General features: G+C 48.5%; 9 protein-coding genes across 9 annotated transcripts; 6 read left to right on the top strand and 3 right to left on the bottom strand.

The window, feature by feature from the left end:
• Positions 1-179: 179 nt before the first annotated feature.
• Positions 180-1571, top strand: N7517_010061 (ribose phosphate diphosphokinase subunit PRS5; the record flags this gene model as incomplete). Its single annotated transcript, XM_056727784.1, has 3 exons — positions 180-1085; positions 1139-1462; positions 1515-1571. Coding segments are annotated over 3 exons (1287 nt in total), but the record flags the coding sequence as incomplete, so codon positions are not given.
• Positions 1572-4970: 3399 nt separating this feature from the next.
• Positions 4971-6436, top strand: N7517_010060 (putative MFS monocarboxylate transporter (Mct); the record flags this gene model as incomplete). Its single annotated transcript, XM_056727783.1, has 4 exons — positions 4971-5121; positions 5183-5307; positions 5360-5925; positions 5989-6436. 4 exons carry the CDS (start codon positions 4971-4973, stop codon positions 6434-6436), a joined length of 1290 nt encoding a protein of 429 aa, XP_056576355.1.
• Positions 6437-6465: 29 nt separating this feature from the next.
• N7517_010059 (Transcriptional coactivator/pterin dehydratase) lies at positions 6466-7534 on the bottom strand (the record flags this gene model as incomplete). The annotated part of the gene is made up of 3 exons (XM_056727782.1): positions 6466-6564; positions 6624-6686; positions 6743-7534. 3 exons carry the CDS (start codon positions 7532-7534, stop codon positions 6466-6468), a joined length of 954 nt encoding a protein of 317 aa, XP_056576354.1.
• A 412-nt stretch (positions 7535-7946) lies between these two features.
• On the top strand, positions 7947-8645 carry N7517_010058 (HAD family hydrolase; the record flags this gene model as incomplete). The annotated part of the gene is made up of 1 exon (XM_056727781.1): positions 7947-8645. The coding sequence occupies one exon, from the start codon at positions 7947-7949 to the stop codon at positions 8643-8645; it is 699 nt and encodes a 232-aa protein (XP_056576353.1).
• Positions 8646-9132: 487 nt separating this feature from the next.
• Positions 9133-10405, bottom strand: N7517_010057 (H(+)-transporting V0 sector ATPase subunit d; the record flags this gene model as incomplete). Its single annotated transcript, XM_056727780.1, has 4 exons — positions 9133-9216; positions 9270-10159; positions 10233-10321; positions 10374-10405. 4 exons carry the CDS (start codon positions 10403-10405, stop codon positions 9133-9135), a joined length of 1095 nt encoding a protein of 364 aa, XP_056576352.1.
• Positions 10406-10697: 292 nt separating this feature from the next.
• Positions 10698-12600, top strand: nop58 (RNA-processing protein NOP58; the record flags this gene model as incomplete). Its single annotated transcript, XM_056727779.1, has 3 exons — positions 10698-10822; positions 10941-11101; positions 11162-12600. The coding sequence occupies 3 exons, from the start codon at positions 10698-10700 to the stop codon at positions 12598-12600; spliced, it is 1725 nt and encodes a 574-aa protein (XP_056576351.1).
• A 444-nt stretch (positions 12601-13044) lies between these two features.
• N7517_010055 (uncharacterized protein) lies at positions 13045-13936 on the top strand (the record flags this gene model as incomplete). The annotated part of the gene is made up of 3 exons (XM_056727778.1): positions 13045-13050; positions 13103-13246; positions 13412-13936. 3 exons carry the CDS (start codon positions 13045-13047, stop codon positions 13934-13936), a joined length of 675 nt encoding a protein of 224 aa, XP_056576350.1.
• An 84-nt stretch (positions 13937-14020) lies between these two features.
• Positions 14021-15812, bottom strand: N7517_010054 (uncharacterized protein; the record flags this gene model as incomplete). Its single annotated transcript, XM_056727777.1, has 4 exons — positions 14021-14910; positions 14963-15340; positions 15393-15692; positions 15740-15812. 4 exons carry the CDS (start codon positions 15810-15812, stop codon positions 14021-14023), a joined length of 1641 nt encoding a protein of 546 aa, XP_056576349.1.
• Positions 15813-16806: 994 nt separating this feature from the next.
• On the top strand, positions 16807-18108 carry N7517_010053 (Gfo/Idh/MocA family protein; the record flags this gene model as incomplete). Its single annotated transcript, XM_056727776.1, has 1 exon — positions 16807-18108. One exon carries the CDS (start codon positions 16807-16809, stop codon positions 18106-18108), a length of 1302 nt encoding a protein of 433 aa, XP_056576348.1.
• Between the last annotated feature and the right edge of the window lie 471 nt (positions 18109-18579).

Raw genomic sequence — 18579 nt, 5'->3', positions numbered from 1 at the left:
TCAAGAACCCTTATATTCTTATTTTCTCTTTATTTTTTTACTTCCTTGACTGCTCACCGAGATCGCCCCCAGATTTTCCCCCTCCACTCAATCCCTCGGATCCTGATTTCCTTCAGAGCGTCCTTCTCCTTGATTCCTATTTCAAACCTTGACGACCCGATATATCCACGAACACAGACAATATGGTTCGCAACCTTGTCGTCATCGGAGGCAACTCCCACCCTCAGTTGACTCAGAGCATTTGCGGTGTTCTCGGCATTCCTCCCGCGGAGGTTCTGCTCTCGAAATTCGCTGTCGGTGAGACTCGGGTTGAAATCCAAGAGTCTGTGCGTGAAAAGGATGTCTACATTATCCAATCCGGCGGCGGAAAAGTCAACGACCACCTGCTAGAACTTCTCATCACCATTTCCGCTTGCAAGACTGCCTCGGCCCGTCGAGTCACCGCTGTCCTCCCTCTTTTCCCTTACTCTCGCCAGAGTGATATTCCTTATGACAAGGCCGGCGCTCCTCTCGTCAAGTCATCTGTGGGGGGTAAACACTCCAATGGCTACACATTCGAGAGCACTCCTCCGACCCCGGGTCCTGGTGGAAGATCTGAAGGTCTGGGCATGAATGGAATTGAAAGCCTCCAGAAGGGCCTTGCCAGGGCTCAGATTGAGGACAGCACTGGTAGCCCCGTGAAGAGGCGGGGCAACGGTCTGCCCCGCAGCGACACAACAGACTCCCTCAAGTCCTTGACCAACACCAGCGATGACGCAGCGAGCACCTCCTCCAAGATCAACTCCTTCCAGCCGCGTCCCGGTTACAAACAGTGGGTTGCTCAGGCTGGCACCCTGGTGGCAGACCTCCTTACCTGCGCCGGCGCCGATCACATCATCACCATGGATTTGCACGACCCGCAGTACCAGGGATTCTTTGATATCCCGGTCGACAACCTGTACGGCCGACCCCTTCTGAAGAGCTACATTCAGCGCAACATCCCCAATTACAAGCAGGCTGTCATTGTCAGCCCCGATGCCGGAGGTGCCAAGCGCGCTACGGCAATTGCTGACCAAATGGGGATGGAGTTTGCCCTGATCCACAAGGTAGGCTAATCAACCGCTTGAATTTTCCTGTGATTCGCTAACAATTTACCCAGGAGCGCCGCCCCACCAAGATCACTGACCGCCAGAATGCCACCATGATGTTGGTTGGTGATGTCCGTGATCGGATAACCATCTTGATTGATGATCTGGCGGACACCTCAAATACGATCACTCGTGCTGCCAAGTTACTCAAGAAGGAAGGCGCGTCTCAGGTATATGCCCTTGTCACCCACGGTATCCTGAGTGGCGATGCCATCGAGCGCATCAACGCTAGTGCCCTTGACAAGGTCATTGTGACCAACAGCGTGGATCAGGTTGAACACCTGCGCCGTTGCCCCAAGCTGGAGGTTCTAGAGGTCGGCCACGTTTTCGGCGAGGTGAGTCCTATACGTCCAATTTATTCCACATAATATACTAACTTATACCCAGGCCATCCGCCGTGTGCACCACGGTGAGAGTATCAGTGTTCTCTTCCAGTATGATTGATCGCTGTCTAAATTTTTCTTTTTCTTTTTCTCCGATATCCTAAAATTTCCATGTTTGCTCTACGACCCCCTCAACCTCAATTCCCCTTGCCATAGATCCAGGCTCGCAGTAGACTTGATACACTGGATTTGTTCTGGTATTCTGTGATTTCTATCGCTTGCTCTCATCTGGCTTTGGCTGGCTTTTTTTTTCACATTTGTTTCGAATTTTCCTGTCATACTATCTACCTCTGCCACACCCTTTGCCATTTGCACATATGAGCAATGAATGTTGAATCGAAATTGGAAAAATTTCCACTTTTTCGACATGCATGTAATCGCCGGTCTTGGACTAGACTATCAATGTGGCTGATCTGTGTACTTCATGGAGACGTAAGACTTTCCAATATTGAAGCCCATGCATGTCGGTCTGTTCTTGATTGATCACGATTCTCAACCCTTGCATATTATACCAGATACTGTCTGGCACTCGAATCCTTTCCCTTTCTATTTTGGTGCTCGTCTATTGCATTCAGGGTACATGATTTCATGGTCCGCTAAACACCCCAAGAGTGCAGTTATCTGCTCTCATTTCCAAGCATTTGGGAGAGCAATACTCAATACTCCGTGTGGAATCACTGCCAGCAGAATCGATATCCGGAGTCATGAGTTATGTCATGTACTGGTCCCGAACAAAAGAAACTAACCAATACTTCCCTTGGCCCATATGTCACCATGGGTAGACTATTATTGAAGGGCGCACTTTTTCTACTATCCACGTCAGCACTACTAATTGACAGAATTTGAGCAGCTAGAATGGAGCATACGCAAGACGTCGTCTATTTGGGAGATTGGTTTGCTTGTGGATATCGAGTCATATGACGAGAAAGCTACATTCATTCTCAAATCTCATAAATACATCGGAAGCATGCGTCTCTTTTTCCAAATGCACAGTATGCACCCATTTATTGCATTGGCAGGGAAACTGCATTCCTGATTCATCACTAGGCAAATTTTGAGACGATCTCTTCTCCGCGGTGCTCGAGTCACGTCATCGAAAGCTTGCGTTGCCTGGGCAATATTGCAGCTTGAATCGTTTGATTCTTCTAATCAAGATTGAATGTGAGCTCCTTTGGTTCAGTATCTAGCAATATGAGCTTCTACAGGCTCACCGGACAACTCATGGGAAGTCTCGGTCATACAAGAAAATATTAAAGCCGTGAAAAAGGCGGCCGAGGAGGTGATGGCCAACTTGAATCCCCCTCCGCGCACTGGAGCATACCAGAATGAGACGGATATCACAGTATTCATGAGCCCTGTGGGCCATTGACAGTGGGAATGGAGGGTGTACCTCATCGGTCTTGATATGGCTCTGGTCTCGGATTGTTTCCCTTAGGACCGCCTCTTGATGATGGGAGGGTTGACCTTATTTGGGGTATGACCTGACGATCAATTTAACATGCCGTCATATTTTGTCTTTGACCTATTCGAGATACCAGGATAGTTGTAGTAGAACATCCCAATGTACAGCGATGGATCCGCAGCGGATCTCCGGCCCGTCCCATGCCCCGGAAAATCTAATCACGACCTTGTCGTGCAGATATCGTAGAAGTTCATTACACACTTCAGAATAAATACAACACCTCCTAATTATCTTGAATATATGCCCACAATCTAGCAATGCGTATCAACTTCAAGGTCTTTGATCACCTGCCAAAGATTGACCCCTCTACCGCTCTCCCAGCCTTGATATTGAATGCTTTTCAGGACCCCAGACAGCAGCACATAATCATTGCTTGTGATCGAGATCCCATTCTCCGGTGCAAGCATGCGCTCAGTCATTTTCTGATAAGCCAGTCTGTGGGCGCGGTGCTCATGTCAAAATATAACCATCTCCGACAATCCGCGAGGAATTTGATTCTCTCAAATGCAGAAAACCTGTCTAGCTCATCCCTAGAGTCCCCAGCAGGACCCCCTCTTGTAAACAATCTCTGTTCAATCTCGCTAGCCGTCAGTTCATAAGCTTTGTTCTGCACTAGAGTCGCCAATTCAACAGCGCGTATGGGATATTTCACTCTCAGCATTTCACACGTGGTCTGATGCTGCAGCTCACGTCTCCCCATGAGATAATCCGCAAGTTATTCGGCCAAACTATTGGTGAGGGATACATAAATATGCATCTTCTCCGCTCTTTGCACCGCCTCTATCTCGGACACGAAGAGGAGATCAAAGGTGTCAGTTCGGATGGGAGCTTAACGAGATGCGTGAAGTATTTCGAGCCGTATAGACTGGGGGATACCGAGGCGGTGGAAAGATGGGCGAAATTGTGGAGGTCCCAAATGGCAGATGAATTGTCTAGCATACGGATACTATCTCTCTCAAAATCATGTGGCTAAGATTGAAAGACAGGGCAAGATGAGTCCAGATCATCCGTTCCGTGTAGATCCCCCCGTTTTTCTTTGGAGTACTATGTTATCATAAGATTATATACAAAATATAGGGCAAATCCTTTCATTATTGTACCCAGTTCATTCCTTTTTGATGGAATAAGAAAACAATTCAAAATACCACATAGTAGGTATCTATTTGAAAGGAAGTCATTTACGGGGGAGGTATGCCTATTAATCTGTTAAGAAAGGATTATATTCAATTCCGGGAAGTTCTTAGCTCGAGATAGCTCTTTTAGGCAACCATCTGGCTACTACGTATATTGTACGCATCGTTTTTCTGTTAGGTAAAATTAGAGATCATAGATCGTCCGCCTTATCTAACTACGGAGTACGGAGTACTCCGTATAGAACTGAAAAATCTTGAATCCCCGTTATTCAATTGGTTAGATTGGTTCCGCGCGATGTAACTCTGGTGTACTTACAATTTTTATGTTTTAGTGTCTGGCAACTGTGAGATATCTCCATACCTATAGTCTAGTAGATGGTGATTTTGTCAGTGCTAATTCCCCGAAACAAGAGTACATGGAGATGTACATTACAGATTTATAAGCAATTAAACGGGGGCCCTTGGCAATTTTAGTGTCGAAGGATGCTGATCCCGGCATAGTTTCAAGCCTCTCTTATTTTGAGAGAAGTGATGTCTCACCATGGAAATGTAATTAATTTCAAGCTACGGAGTATGTCTGTGGCAAAAGGGAGAGTATTTTGTTAGAGAAGTACATATCTATTTCTCCTTGCTTCTAAGACTATTCGCAGTAATGCAGGTGAAAAAACGTTGGAAGTCCTATTTCTCATCAACTCGTGTTCGCACTTAGGGATGTTATCTGAGTCACATGGAGGCTCCTCGGGAACTAGATAGAGAGTCCTTAGCTCTGACATAGTTTTTTTTTTCCCTTTAAAATCCAGCTTTTATCATATTTCCACCCCTTTCTGCTCGAGACCTAGTCTCAACATCCAGAATTACTCTAGACATGGCTACCATGGAATCAAAAACCACAGTGGCTGTCTCTAGAAGTGAGGAGGATCCACTTGAACAGGGACAGTTGGATCAAGGACTTCGCGCTTGGACAGTCGTCTTTGGAGCATGGTGCTGCCTATTTTGTGCTTTTGGCTGGGTGAATGGTGAGACTCCTCCCTAGTTCTCGCATTTCGCCGACCGATAACCTGATACACTTTACCCTAGCCATTGGCATTTTTCAGGAGTACTACCAGAACAACCAGTTATATTCTTATTCAGCGTCCAGCATCTCCTGGATTTTATCTTTGGAGCCATTTGTACTCTTTGCGGCAGGACTTTTCACTGGAAGGGTGAATCTAGCCCCATCAAGCCTAGGATGTATACATGTTAATCTTCTTTCAGATATTCGATAATTATGGCCCAAAGTGGCTTCTTCTTGCTGGGACATGTCTTCATGTCTTTGGTATTATGATGACCTCTATATCGACGGAGTACTATCAGTTTTTGCTAGCCCAGGGAATCTGCAGTCCTCTTGGTGCAAGCTTTGTCTTTTCGTCCGCACTCTCCTGTACCGCGACATGGTTCGAGCAACGACGTGCCTTGGCGTTTGGAATCGTTTCCAGCGGCTCATCACTGGGTGGTGTCGTATTCCCAGTCCTGTTGTCTCGGCTCTTGCCTAGTATTGGGTTTGGATGGACCCTGCGTATCTCTGGATTCATCGTCCTTGCACTCCTGATAGTTGCCAACTTGACTGTCCGATCGAGAATTAAAAATGTTCCCCGGCCAGTGAAGCTGAGTGATTATACGAGTCCGTTTTCGGAGGTACCGTTTGTCTTGCTCATGCTGGCATCCTGCTGTGGATTCTTCGCCATGTTTGTGCCAATCAGTTATATCGTTTTGGAGGCCCAGGAGGACGGAATCAACCGCGACCTAGCTGGGTACTTGTTGACTATACTTAATGCCGCCAGGTGAGTATAACTGTCTATCTTGGCTTGATAAAAAGGCCAGGGCCAATCTAACCTATTCTGCAGTCTCCCTGGTCGAATCCTACCAGGCTACCTAGGAGATAAACTAGGCCGATTCAACGTCATGATTTCCATGTGCGCCTTGTCCGCCATCGTTATTCTAGCTCTCTGGCTTCCAGGCACACTTCTCTCTCCAGGAAGTGCAGCCATCTATGTTGTCTTTAGCATTTTATATGGGTTTGCATCGGGTGCATTTGTGGGCATGGTACCCGCCCTGCTAGGCCAGATCTCGCCCGACGTGACCAAGATCGGTGTTCGTCAGGGCGTTTTATTTACTTGCATCAGTATTGCATCCCTCACGGGAAGTCCCATTGCAGGAGCAATCTTGAGCCGACAAAACGGGACCTACTGGGGATTACAAGTGTTTGGGGGTGCAATGATGGTAGCAAGTGTATTCTTCTTCATTGCGGCGAGAGCGGTACTTGCAGGACTGTCTATCGCAAAAAAGGTCTAAATACAGACAAAAAATAAAATAGGGAGCTTCTATACATAGCTATCGCAGAGCTGAGCCATAACAACATCCAGGTTGGTCAACCCTTTAGGGTGGTGAGTCGTCCAACGGATGGAGACCTTGTTATAAACCTGCAGCATTTCGTCAGCAAGGCAACTCAAATGTAAAAGAAATACTCAAAGCGACATACATTTGTCCATCCGGGATGGTGGTGATGCTTAGCCGCTGTATCTGCAACCTGTTCCATAAAGGTCTGGGTTTGTTTTCTAGTTAGCGACCCTTTTGAATATCAATGCGAATAAAACTCACCCAAGCCTCTTTGAACCCAGAGAACTGAATCTCCCGTTCAATGGCCAGTCCGTCCTCCGTTAATTTCCACAATCCCCCATTCTCAACCAGTAAGCTCTGTACTCCCGACAAGACACTCTTCACGTCTTCTCCCTCCGCAACAACTGGTTTCCCATTATTCCTCCATACTACCCCGTAGATTTTATCACCTATATCCCCATTCGTATATGGAACCAGATACCCCCTCTCATCGCACCATTCAGCCCGTCTTCCAACAACCACATATTCCACCACCGGACAACGCGCTACCCTCTTCAATGCCTCAGGCGCTGCATACGTACATAACACTACAACCGACCTAGGCCGCTCCCCACTCATCTCCCACAGTTCCTCACAAAGCTTGACAACTGTATCACCAGTAGCAATGATCGTATCGAGAACCACAATCTTCCCATCATCAGATTCCGGCGGGAACGGTCGTCGGCCTAGCCAGTCCACCACCACATCCTGGGTGCCCTTTTTCTTGCTACAGCGGGCTAGAATGCATGAGGTAGCGGGGAGGAGGGGCTGTGCGGCGACGAACATTGGCAAGGCTCCGCGGAGGATGGGGATCATTGTTGTGGGTGATTGGGTGAGCGATTTGTCGTGGGATTTGGCCGTGGAAATGATTTCGTGGGTTAAGGCGTGGATTGTGTCTTGCATGATTTTGGGGGTGGAGGAGGGAGAGCAGAAGGTAGTCATTAGAGTGGTGAGGGTTGGAGTTTGAGGGAGTTCGATGATGGGAGCTGGGATATCCATCTTTTCTTCTATCATATTGAAGTGTAGATGGTTATATCAACTTTGTGAGAAGGCGATTGCAAGTATATATAGGCACTAGGCTTTATGTAGACATGTGGATCTTATTGCATTCTACAATTAATGAGGCAAGACTAGATTACTTGGTCCGCGGGTATTAGGGCTTAGTACACTGTGGTGAGAAGCCATTATTATTATAAACCCGTATGTAGTTCGTATCTACACTATCTCAATGTAACATCACATTAGCTGCATGAGCCACGTAACTACGCCGCGGAATCTCTGACTTAGTTCGGAGTTATACTAATTCATTAAGCGGATCTCTTTAGGCTACATAGTTCACTAGGTTAATTAAGTACCCCAGCTCCTCTAAACTGTTACGTCCAACTCCATACCAACCATTTGACTCTAAACTACACACCTCATCAAAATGATAGCCCTCGCGATCTTCGACTTCGACGGCACCCTCTTCGATACACATGAGTCCATCTCCCAAACCATCAAACTCACCTTTGATGCCCTCCTTCCCACCCACAGCCCTCCCCAATCCGAAATCCACCGTATGATCGCCAGCGGAGCCGGCCTAGCGGATACCTTCAAAGCCCTACATCCCACCCCCGCCGAATTCACCCCGACCGTCGAGAACGAATGGATTGAAAAATACCGTGCTCTCTATGCCACTCACGGCCAATTACTCATCAAAGCCTTCCCCGGCGCCAAGGATCTTCTGACCGAACTTAATGCCCACAAGATCCCTATCGCCATTGTGAGTAACAAGGGTGTAGCTGCTGTGAAAACGGCGCTGGAGCGGAATGGTCTGGATGGCTATGTGCCCGAAGATTTAATCATCGGCGATAAGACTCCCGGAGCGAAGCGCAAGCCGGATCCTGCTAGTTTTGTGGATGTCCTGATTCCTGTGTTGAGGGAGAGATATGGGATGGAGGAGGTTGAATCAGGGAAGGTGCTTGTGGTGGGTGATACAGTGGCGGATGTTCAGTTTGCAAGGAATATTAAGAGCAAGGTCTGCTGGTGTCGGTATGGTTACGGAGATCAGGAGGCTTGTGAGGAATTGAAGCCGGATTTTGTAGTTGACTCTTTGGGGGAGGTTGTGGGGATTGTAAAGGCTTAAGGGGCCTTGGTTTATCACTGCTATACACTTTTATATAGAATTAGAATTGGTGATTAGCTTGGCCGGGGTAGGTCCACAGTGTTTTGTTCGATGTAGATGTCCGGTGAGTGTACATTGTGAGCATCCCCATGCTGGATTCTACACATGACTTCGTCGCCCGTGCTGACATTTACCCGTGAACACTTGAGAAAAGCAGCTCAAATAGGAAAGTCTCTATACAAAATATCTGTATTTTGTCTTTCTATACAAGGATAAGATCACGCACATGCCAAACGCCTCATACGGAAAAAAAAAGCAATACAGCCGAAATCAAAGATGACCAGATTGTCCCGATCAAGGGAAAAAGAGGTCGATGCGCTCACATTAAAGAACAAACTGGGTACTCGATACAACGAAAAGCGGCTGGCAACCAAAGCAAAATACCAGCCAGAAAGATGGGTAAGTACAAAGAGGTGGAAAAACAGATCGTAGAGGGACCGAGTCGAGCTTAGAAAACGGAGATGAAGTTTCCAATTCTCTCCTTCTGGTTCTGAGCGATGCATTCCGAGATCCAGGTAACGTTTCGGATTTCCTAGGCGATATTAGTTTCTCGAAAATTATAGAGATTTGGTTTGAGAGACGTACCTGCTCCTTCAACTTCATCCAGGCGTACACCACAGCCGGAGTGAATTGACGGGTGAAAACCAGCTTCGACAGATCCATCTCCTTTTGGTAGAAAAGATCCTCTAAACTCTTCCCATCTGCCGGACCTCCACCCATACCACCGAGACCGCCGCTGCCTTGGCTCAGACCCACAGCATCAAAGAATGTCTTGTAATCCGCCACAGCGCTTACAGCCAAGGCCACACCCTCGACATCCTCTGCCCGGGAAAGCATGAGACTGCCCTCCGGGTAGAGCTTGCCGAACTCCGGGTACAATTTCCTCCGCTCGAGCTTGGACAGCTCGGTGCCAAAGGAGTTGAGAGTAATATTGATTGCACGGCGGTCCGCCTCGAACTGCAGAATCTCCGCCATGACGTCCTGTGTTGGTGTCCCGCTGAAGTCTGGGTGGGTGTTGATGAAGTTGTAAAAGTCCTCCAAGTAGTTCTTGTAGAGGGTGTTGCGAACGATCTCGATGTTCAGCTCGTCCAAGTCCTGGTGGCTCAGACTGCCCTTGAAGTAGGCGGCCAGTGGGGTCTCGATCAGTACCGAGTTATACAATTCCTCGATGTTTGTCGCAACGCACAGCACAGGAAGTGTCTCGAACCATCCTAGTGGGTGGCATCGCTCCAAAAGTTCCCGGGTGTCTCGTTCATGCAGAGTGCCTGTGATCAACAGGGCAATGTTATCGATCATGTATCCGTATGTCATGTATTCGAGGAACTTGGCAGAAGAGCCTGTCGCTTGTGCGATCAGGTACTTGAATTCAGACACAAGTTTATCGGTCATCCGGCTGGCCAAATCGGAGGTGGAGGGGTTGGGGGAAAGAGAGGCAAGGAAATCGCCATATGAGGGAGCAAGCTGGAGTTTGACATCTATTGGATGTGATTGTCAGAATCAATATGAAGGAATAGAAATCACAGAGTCAGTGGGATCAATAGAGCGTACCATCAATTGTCTCGCATTGAGTGAGGTTGGAATAGTTCTGGCCGGTCAACAGGCTGTTCCGATAGCCGCGAACAATGCCCTCGACATATCTAAGAGAGTCAACGGGCTATTCGGACCAAGCAAAGACAGTAAATCACATACCCGCCGTTAACATTAAAGAATAGGCCCTCCATGGTGAATGTGGAGAAGATGATTGGAGAGACACAGCTGTAGCTCCATCCGTCCTTGAACACGCATAGGGCTTAGTCATGCACCTAGCCACACGGCTAAGCCACTCGTGGCACCCGCTTTTCAACTTTTTTTCTTCCGTGCAAATTTAGATTCAATTTCTCCAACGACACCGGTGGCCGACGCCCTACGCTAATTATTTTTTCCACCATTTCATCAGTTCGGTTTATCGTTCGCTTTGATTAGATTATTTCTTTCCTGTTATTTTTTCGATCCTAAACGCCGTGGCCGCGCACCATGACGCTTTTCATCCTCACTGAGACCAGCGCGGGCTATGCCCTGCTGAAGGCCAAGGACAAGAAGCTCCTCAAGCGTGATGATATCGCCGAGGAGGCTTCCACCGCCGAGGGTGTTTCCAACCTGTACGTCGATTGTGTCTTCCAATTCCGTCAAATAAAAATTTGAGTGGGAACGAACGGACTCGCTGAAGAGGCGCAAAAAAATCGTTATCGAGGACAATGTCACTAACAGACCCTCTAGTCTCAAGCTGAAGAGTTTCCAGAAGTTCGACAGCGCTGCCTCAGCTTTGGAGGAGGCTGCCGCCATCATGGAGGGCAAGGTCACCCCCGCCCTGGCCTCGCTTCTTGACGGAATTAAGGATGAGAAGAAGGTCTCCCTCGCTGTTGCCGATACCAAGCTCGGTAGGTCAATCGATTGAAATCTCTTCCCAGATTATGTATGCTGACTGTGGTTGTGAATAGGAAGCTCCATCAGCAAGCTTCCCGGTCTTGACATCCAGTTGATTGCTGACTCCAGCACCAACGACATTTTCCGTGCCATCCGTGAGCACCTCACCACCCTCATTCCCGGCCTTGCCCCCAGTGATATGTCCACCATGTCCCTTGGTCTGTCCCACTCTCTCGCCCGTCACAAGCTCAAGTTCTCCCCCGACAAGATCGATACTATGATCGTCCAGGCCATCAGTCTGCTCGATGATCTTGACAAGGAGTTGAACACCTACGCTATGCGTGTGAAGGAATGGTACGGATGGCACTTCCCCGAGCTGGCTAAGATCCTCAATGACAACATTGCCTACGCCAAGCTCGTTCTGAAGATGGGTATGCGCTCCAACTGGGAGTCCGCCGATCTTGCTGAGATCCTCCCCGAGGAGATTGAGGGTGCTGTCAAGGCTGCTGCCGATCGCTCCATGGGTACCGAGATCAGCGAGGATGATCTGGAGAACATCCAGGCTCTCGCTGAGCAGGTCGTTGGTTTCTACGAATACCGTGCCCAGCTTGCCAGCTACCTCACTTCCCGCATGAACGCCATTGCCCCCAACCTGACTGCCCTTGTCGGTGACCTCGTTGGTGCCCGTCTGATTGCCCACGCTGGCAGCCTTACCAGCTTGTCCAAGAGCCCCGCCAGTACCATCCAGATTCTGGGTGCCGAGAAGGCCCTTTTCCGTGCCCTCAAGACTAAGCACGATACTCCCAAGTACGGTCTGATCTACCACGCTTCTTTGATCGGCCAGGCCACCGGCCGCAACAAGGGTAAGATGGCCCGTATCCTCGCCGCCAAGGCCGCCCTTGGTATCCGTGTCGACTCCCTCGCCGAGTGGAGCGATGAGGCCACCGAGGAGGATAAGGCTGCTCTTGGTACCGAGGCTCGCTTCAACCTTGAGCGCAAGCTCGCTGGTATGGAGGGCAAGCCCATTAAGCCCCGTGGTGTGGCCATTGCCCCCAGCGGTGCTGCTGAGAAGTTCGACCTGAAGGAAGCCCGCAAGTACAACCCCGATGCCGATGCCCTGGCCTCCGAGGAGCCTGCTGCCGTTCAGAAGGATAAGAAGCAGAAGAAGCTTGTCGAGGAGGTTGAGGATGAGGAGATGGCTGATGCCGACTCTGATGAGGAGGCTGAGGATTCTGATGAGTCCGAGGATGAGGCCCCCAAGAAGAAGTCCAAGAAGACCGACATCGAGGCATTGGCTGCTAAGGCTGGTCTCAGCGTTAAGCGATACGAGCGGAAGCTCGAGCGTGGCGAGATCACCTTCGATAAAGAGGGCAACCCCACCTCAGTCAGCAAGAAGGACCTGAAGAAGTCCAAGAAGGATGCCAAGAAGGCCAGCAAGGACGATGGAAAGAAGCGCAAGCGTTCCGAGGACGATGATGAGAAGAAGAAGAAGAAGAAGTCCAAGGGAGAGTAAGCGTATGTTTTCAAAAGTTTGTGCAATGTGACCGGATGGCTTTCCTGGGATCTGTATGATATCACACCTTTTTTCATTTCTGTTTTTTTTTGTTGCAATCTTCCTGTCGCTCGCATGTTTTGGGGCATTTTAGGTTGATCTCCGGTCTTTCACTGGCGCAGAGGGTGCTCGTTAGGAACAAGGCAGTACAGTTTTAGCTGGAATAATCTGTTCATACTTCAGTACTGGATTGTAAAGTTGTAGTCATGCATCTCAAGTTGTAATCTCAAAACAATCCGTTCAGGCCTCATCTCCGTTGCTTTGCCTCTATAATTCCCGGATTTGGCCTAGATATGTAGGTAGATAAAGACGCCGCCTAGGTTCTGCCGGCAGTTCAAACAATTTTCCTTTCTTCAGTCCAGTCACCCATTTGCTCCAGTCTATCTTTCCAATTCAACACACAAAATGAGGGTAAGAACTATTCTAGTTGAAGCTCAAGAATACTGCTAACAAAATAATCTAGATCATTGACCCTCAAACCGCCGTCCTGACCAATGTCGAGGTCCTGGCCTATCTGACCTCCAATCCACCCCGCCGACCACCGCCAAATTCGGGGAACTGGGCACCAAGCCCAGATCTCAGAGACCATAATACAGTGGTTAAAGAGGTGAGCAATCCCATAATTCCTTCATCGTCTATTCGCGGGGTATTGTGGCCTAGTGCAACCACACCACAGACCCCAACGTGAAGCAGAGTCGACCAGACCCCAGGCTCCTAAACTAGACACCAAGAGACCAACGATAGAAGAGAAGCACCCTATTAACTCTTCCAGATTCACAATTATGCAAGCCGTCTCTCCCCCCATCTCCTACGATACCCCCGCTACACAGCCCGCCCTTCCTCCCCCCAGTCGAAATCACAATCGCAAGCCGCAATGACCGGCACACTGCGAACTTCAAATCCAGCAAATACAGAGGCAGATGCTAATTCCCTGCCGCCACCAATCCCTTCCACAGAAACAACACCCATGGACACCGCCCTTCGGGACCTAGTAGTCCGCCTACAGCCCTACGGACTGACCAAAGCTGAGGTCGTTATGATCCTGAATCTCGGGGTGGGACTGAGCAGTAATCCTGCCAGCGGGGAAGCTGGGGAGGAAGGTGCTAATGGAGAAGCAATGGAAGTGGATGGGGAAGGGGAGGGTGAAGAAGGCGAGGAGGAAGATTACACTGCGGTGGTGTTGATGGATGGTGTTATTGAAGAGCGGGAGCTTAGACTTTCTGACGAAGATGTTAAGGCTATCTTGGCTATCATTAAGGAAACCCTTACGGCGGATTATGAGAACGTGAAAGGGTGAGAATTTGAATAGTTGTTTCGTCAATATATCATAACAAGAATCAAGAAAGAAACCAGTCTGCTACTCCCAACCTCCACGGCAGATTCACAATGGGAAAGGCCAAATTGCCTTCACTTCCTCCGGGGTTTTCTCACCCGCGATTCGCTCAATGTACATGTCCTGCAATTGCTTGTTTAGGTTTCGTATGTTCTCGAAATCCCAATGTGGTGATATCCAGCCTTCGGCATCGGTATCCAGACATTCCCGAGCAAGGACCTGGACTTGGTTCCAACCTTCATAATCAGCGAATTGGCGCTGATGGGTCTCAATCTCTTCTTCTGTAAATGTGAATGGACAATCCCCCGTGAATCCCAAGTCTGACCAGCTCTGGAATATCTCTACAAGACATTCACGGAGTGGGAGAACACCCATCTCCGAGGTCTCACCACAACGGGTGAACAGCTCTCGAAAAACCCGCGGCACATTCATGGCGGTATACGCCGGTCTATTCTCGAGATACGTGGCGATCTCGTAAGCCTTGGCCCGCATCTCTTGCTCCCACTCATTCAATGCAGCCTTTTTTTCTTCCTCGTTTAACTGATCAAAGTCGTCCGGCAGCTTCGGTTGTACAGGGCCTCTCACATATTCAGTCTCCTGTGCAGGATTTAGGAATACTGGCCATCGAGCTTGGAGGAACGCTGGCAAGACCTGCACTCCTTGCAAATCAATGAAAGATACTATCTGCGAGTGTTCATCGGGCGAGACGTAAATGTTTCCCATATGTAAGTCCGTGTGCCAGAGTGTTGGTTGAGAAGACCGAGAAAGGATGGTATTATCATCCAAAAGCATCATGAGGCGTATCGTAGTTTCTAGAAGTTGGGTATGTTCTTCAACACTTCCGCAGTAGAAATGCGCATGGCTCGGAAGATGTCCATTGGAGATTCGAGACAACTCTCTTCTTGCGATGGATATTCCCAAGGCCGAGATTGTACCCCCTGGAAGCACGTTTAGTTGGTGCCATGTCAAATCACAGGATACTATACTCACATGGCCCGATATCATGCACACTTGCGATATCGGTTTCTATTCCCTCTGTTTGATATGCACGGTCACAAGAGGGACCTATGCAGAAAGAACCTGTTGGATCAATATCTTTGTCAAGAGGTATCTGATTTGAAATGTTCCTCTCTTTCTGAAGATAAAGTCCCCCATATGCAGGAAATCGAATAGCCGACAGCTGCGCCTCCAGCTTTGTCAGGCCTCTGATGAGTTTTGGCTTTTCCACTCCTGACATCCTTCCCCAAACCTCAGAAAGTTGGACACCTGAAGCTTTCTCCATGATGATATACTCAGCCCCCACGGCGTTGGATCTGTCCGAGGACCATGATAGTACCCGAGGAACGGGAATACTAGTGTGTTTTCTTACTTGTTGATTATTAGTATTTGAAGCCTTGCAACACTACCAGAAATCACGTACAGAATTCTAACACACTCACCTCGCACTCTGTGATCAAGACTGCAGGCCCGGCAACGCGACTCGGAATTTTGGCGATGACTTCCATCCCATTCTCCTTTTGCATCAGAAGAACTTTACTAAAGCCGCCTTCCATCTTCTCAATAGCTGTGATTTGAGATGATTGACCGCCAGCAGTGGCAGCCGTACTGCAAAGCGCGTCCAGGTCGAATTTCACATATCGTCGGTCAAGTTGGTTCTTTTCGTCAACAAGGAACCGGCCATTGGTATAGGCAAAGAGTTCTTCGCGACCGATTGATCTGCCTTTGGAATTTAGCAAAAGGGACCAATTCCAGATTTCTATTACATACCTCGACAAGTTATCGAAAGATAAGCTCTTTGTGGTTTCTGTATGCGCTTGACGTTCCGAAGAAAGGAGAACATGATAGGGTCTCTATTGCCCACGGGGGTCAGATGTCACGACAGATGTCAATGGATGCAAATGGAATAATATTGCTCTTGTTTTCCAAAGACCGTCAAATCCAACAAGATTCTTCCAGGTCTGCAGTCTCTATTGGCAGAGTCAAGATGATTTTAAGCGTGTTACCTGCATCCCTGTATAAACAGACCAATCAAACTGCCCTATGTGCCAACACTTGTCCTTTATTCATAACTCCTTCATATTATTTACTCACTGCGTCAACTCAAATTCCTACCTCGCGAGATAAATGTATAACGTCTTCACACATGAGTCTTGAGCTTGGGCCGTACTCGGGCCCAGTGTGTAGCTCAGCCCTTAATCGGGTCTTTTTTGAACTATAAGTGGGCAGAAAGGGGCTATTGAGTTACTGAAAGTGGCAATGAATGAATGATAAACGTTTATTTAGAGCCTAAAGCATTCTATCTACCTAGAATTTGGAACCATCAGAAACTGAATCTTTTAGGCAGATGATGTGAGGTTGTTTGCTCCCTGATCTCCCCTCTTCTAGCTTCTCATTCTTAGCATCTATCTAGAGACTGACGGATTTTCCTTGTCTACTTCCTCTTGAGTCCTTCTAAATTCCGAGCTCGGAAAGCTCAGTGCTTACCCTGATCCGCCCCCAACCTCTGCCGAGAGCACCCCTGCGCCTTCGCGTACCTATAGACCGGTATTACCGAGCCGGCAGATATGAGGGAGTCATCTGACGATTTAGAAATAATTTTCCACCAATTGTACACATTTTTGAATCGGAAAGAAATGCGAATGGGTTTGGATGTGATTTTGATCTGTATTGAGCTCATAACTCGTGTTATTGCTTCCCCGCTGCCTCAGTGTAGATCCAAGTATATAGCTCAACATCAAGCTGGAACATGTAGACATTATTTTTTTCTAACTCGACAGTGCTGCGTACTCCAAATATCTTCATTAATCCAATCCCTGTGTCTAGAATATTCGACCATGGGCGAAATAGTCTCGCAGAAAAAGCGTTATGCGCTGATCGGCACCGGTGGAAGATCGGCGCTGTTCTACACGAGCATTGCAAAGGATTTTAAGAATACCAGCACCCTCGTCGCAATCTGTGATACCAATCAGACTCGACTCAACTATGCAAAAGCCAAAATTGAGGCCTTGGGCCATGAACCAGTCCCAACATATCTCGCTGCCGATTTCGATCTCATGATCAAGGAAACCAAGCCGGATGAGGTTATTGTCACCACTATCGACCGTACCCACCACACCTACATAGTCCGTGCCTTGGAGCTGGGCTGTAATGTCATCACCGAAAAGCCAATGACTATCGATGTACCGCAATGCAACGAGATCCTTTCAGCTGTCGATCATACCAATAAGAGGGTCAGGGTCACCTTCAATTACCGCTACGCGCCGCATAACACGAAAATCTTTGAAGTCATTCGATCCGGTGCGATCGGCACCGTTACAAGCATTCACTTTGAGTGGATGCTTAACACGTCTCACGGCGCAGACTACTTCCGACGTTGGCACCGTGATGCTCGGAACAGCGGCGGCCTTTTGGTTCATAAATCAACCCACCATTTCGATTTGATCAACTTCTGGCTACAATCTCGACCAAAGACAGTATACGCACAGGGAGATCTCAAGTTCTACGGGAAGAAGAACGCCGAGGAGCGGGGTGTGACCGAGTTCTACTCGAGGGCTCATGGGAGCGAGGCTGCCAAGAATGATCCCTTTGCATTGCATCTGGACGAAAACCCTCAGTTAAAGTCCCTCTATCTGGACGCCGAGCATGAAGATGGTTACTTCCGTGATCAAAGTGTGTTTGGCGATGGAATCAGCATTGAAGACACGATGAACGTGCTTGTTCGATACGAGAACAGCGCAGTCTTGACATACTCTCTCACTGCGTATGCCCCCTGGGAGGGCTTCCGTGTCAGCTTCAATGGAACAGGCGGTAGACTGGAGGCGGAGATTGTCGAAAGTAGCTATGTCAACTCTGGCGGCGAGCAATCGCTGGAAGGCGCCGCTGAAAGTATAACACTCCTTCTGCGACCTCTGTTCCAAGAGCCGCGCAAGATTGAGATTGTGCAAGGTGCAGGTGGGCATGGGGGAGGTGATAATGTGCTACTTCGGGATCTTTTCGGAGAAGATGAGCCTGATGAGTACATGAGAGCTGCTAGTCATATTGATGGCGCGGCTTCTATTCTGACCGGTGTCGCGGCTAATCGCTCGATCCGTACTGGACAGGTGGTGAACGTCAAAGATATTCTTGACCTCCCTTGAAGAATGTCGGCTTTCTAGATTGATTAGTGGCTTCATAGAGACGGTTATTTTTGCAATACACATACTTGGATAGTATTTTGTTCATGAGCGATTGGCAAGACAACCAACCTTGTAGAATAATTTTGGCTAATGTACTTATTCCTTTACCGATCTGAACACTCATGCTCGAAAGACTTTGTTCTTACCACATGAGTCCATTGAGTCTCTCATCTCATAGCGGCATATTAGCCCCGATTCCCTTTCAAATGAGCCTGATACCGTTACTGCCAAGTGCCCACGTACTTTGCAAATGTCTACATCTGACAAGCAAACTACGGCTAAACCGGGTTAAATGGGGGTAAAGGGGAAGTCTTACCGCAAAGATTGGCCACCCGATCTACCGATATAACCTCAGAATGCGGGGAAGTATACGGGGAAGTATACGGGGAAGTATACGGGGAAGCAAGGATGTTGATGTGCCCTTCGGGTCAA

Source organism: Penicillium concentricum (assembly GCF_028827145.1).
Source record: "Penicillium concentricum strain IBT 3081 chromosome Unknown utg000004l_segment0_segment0, whole genome shotgun sequence".
NCBI classification, from domain to species: Eukaryota; Fungi; Ascomycota; class Eurotiomycetes; order Eurotiales; family Aspergillaceae; genus Penicillium; species Penicillium concentricum.
The sequence above is the reverse complement of the archived record's forward strand: the minus strand, read 5'-3'. Positions and strand labels throughout refer to the sequence as shown.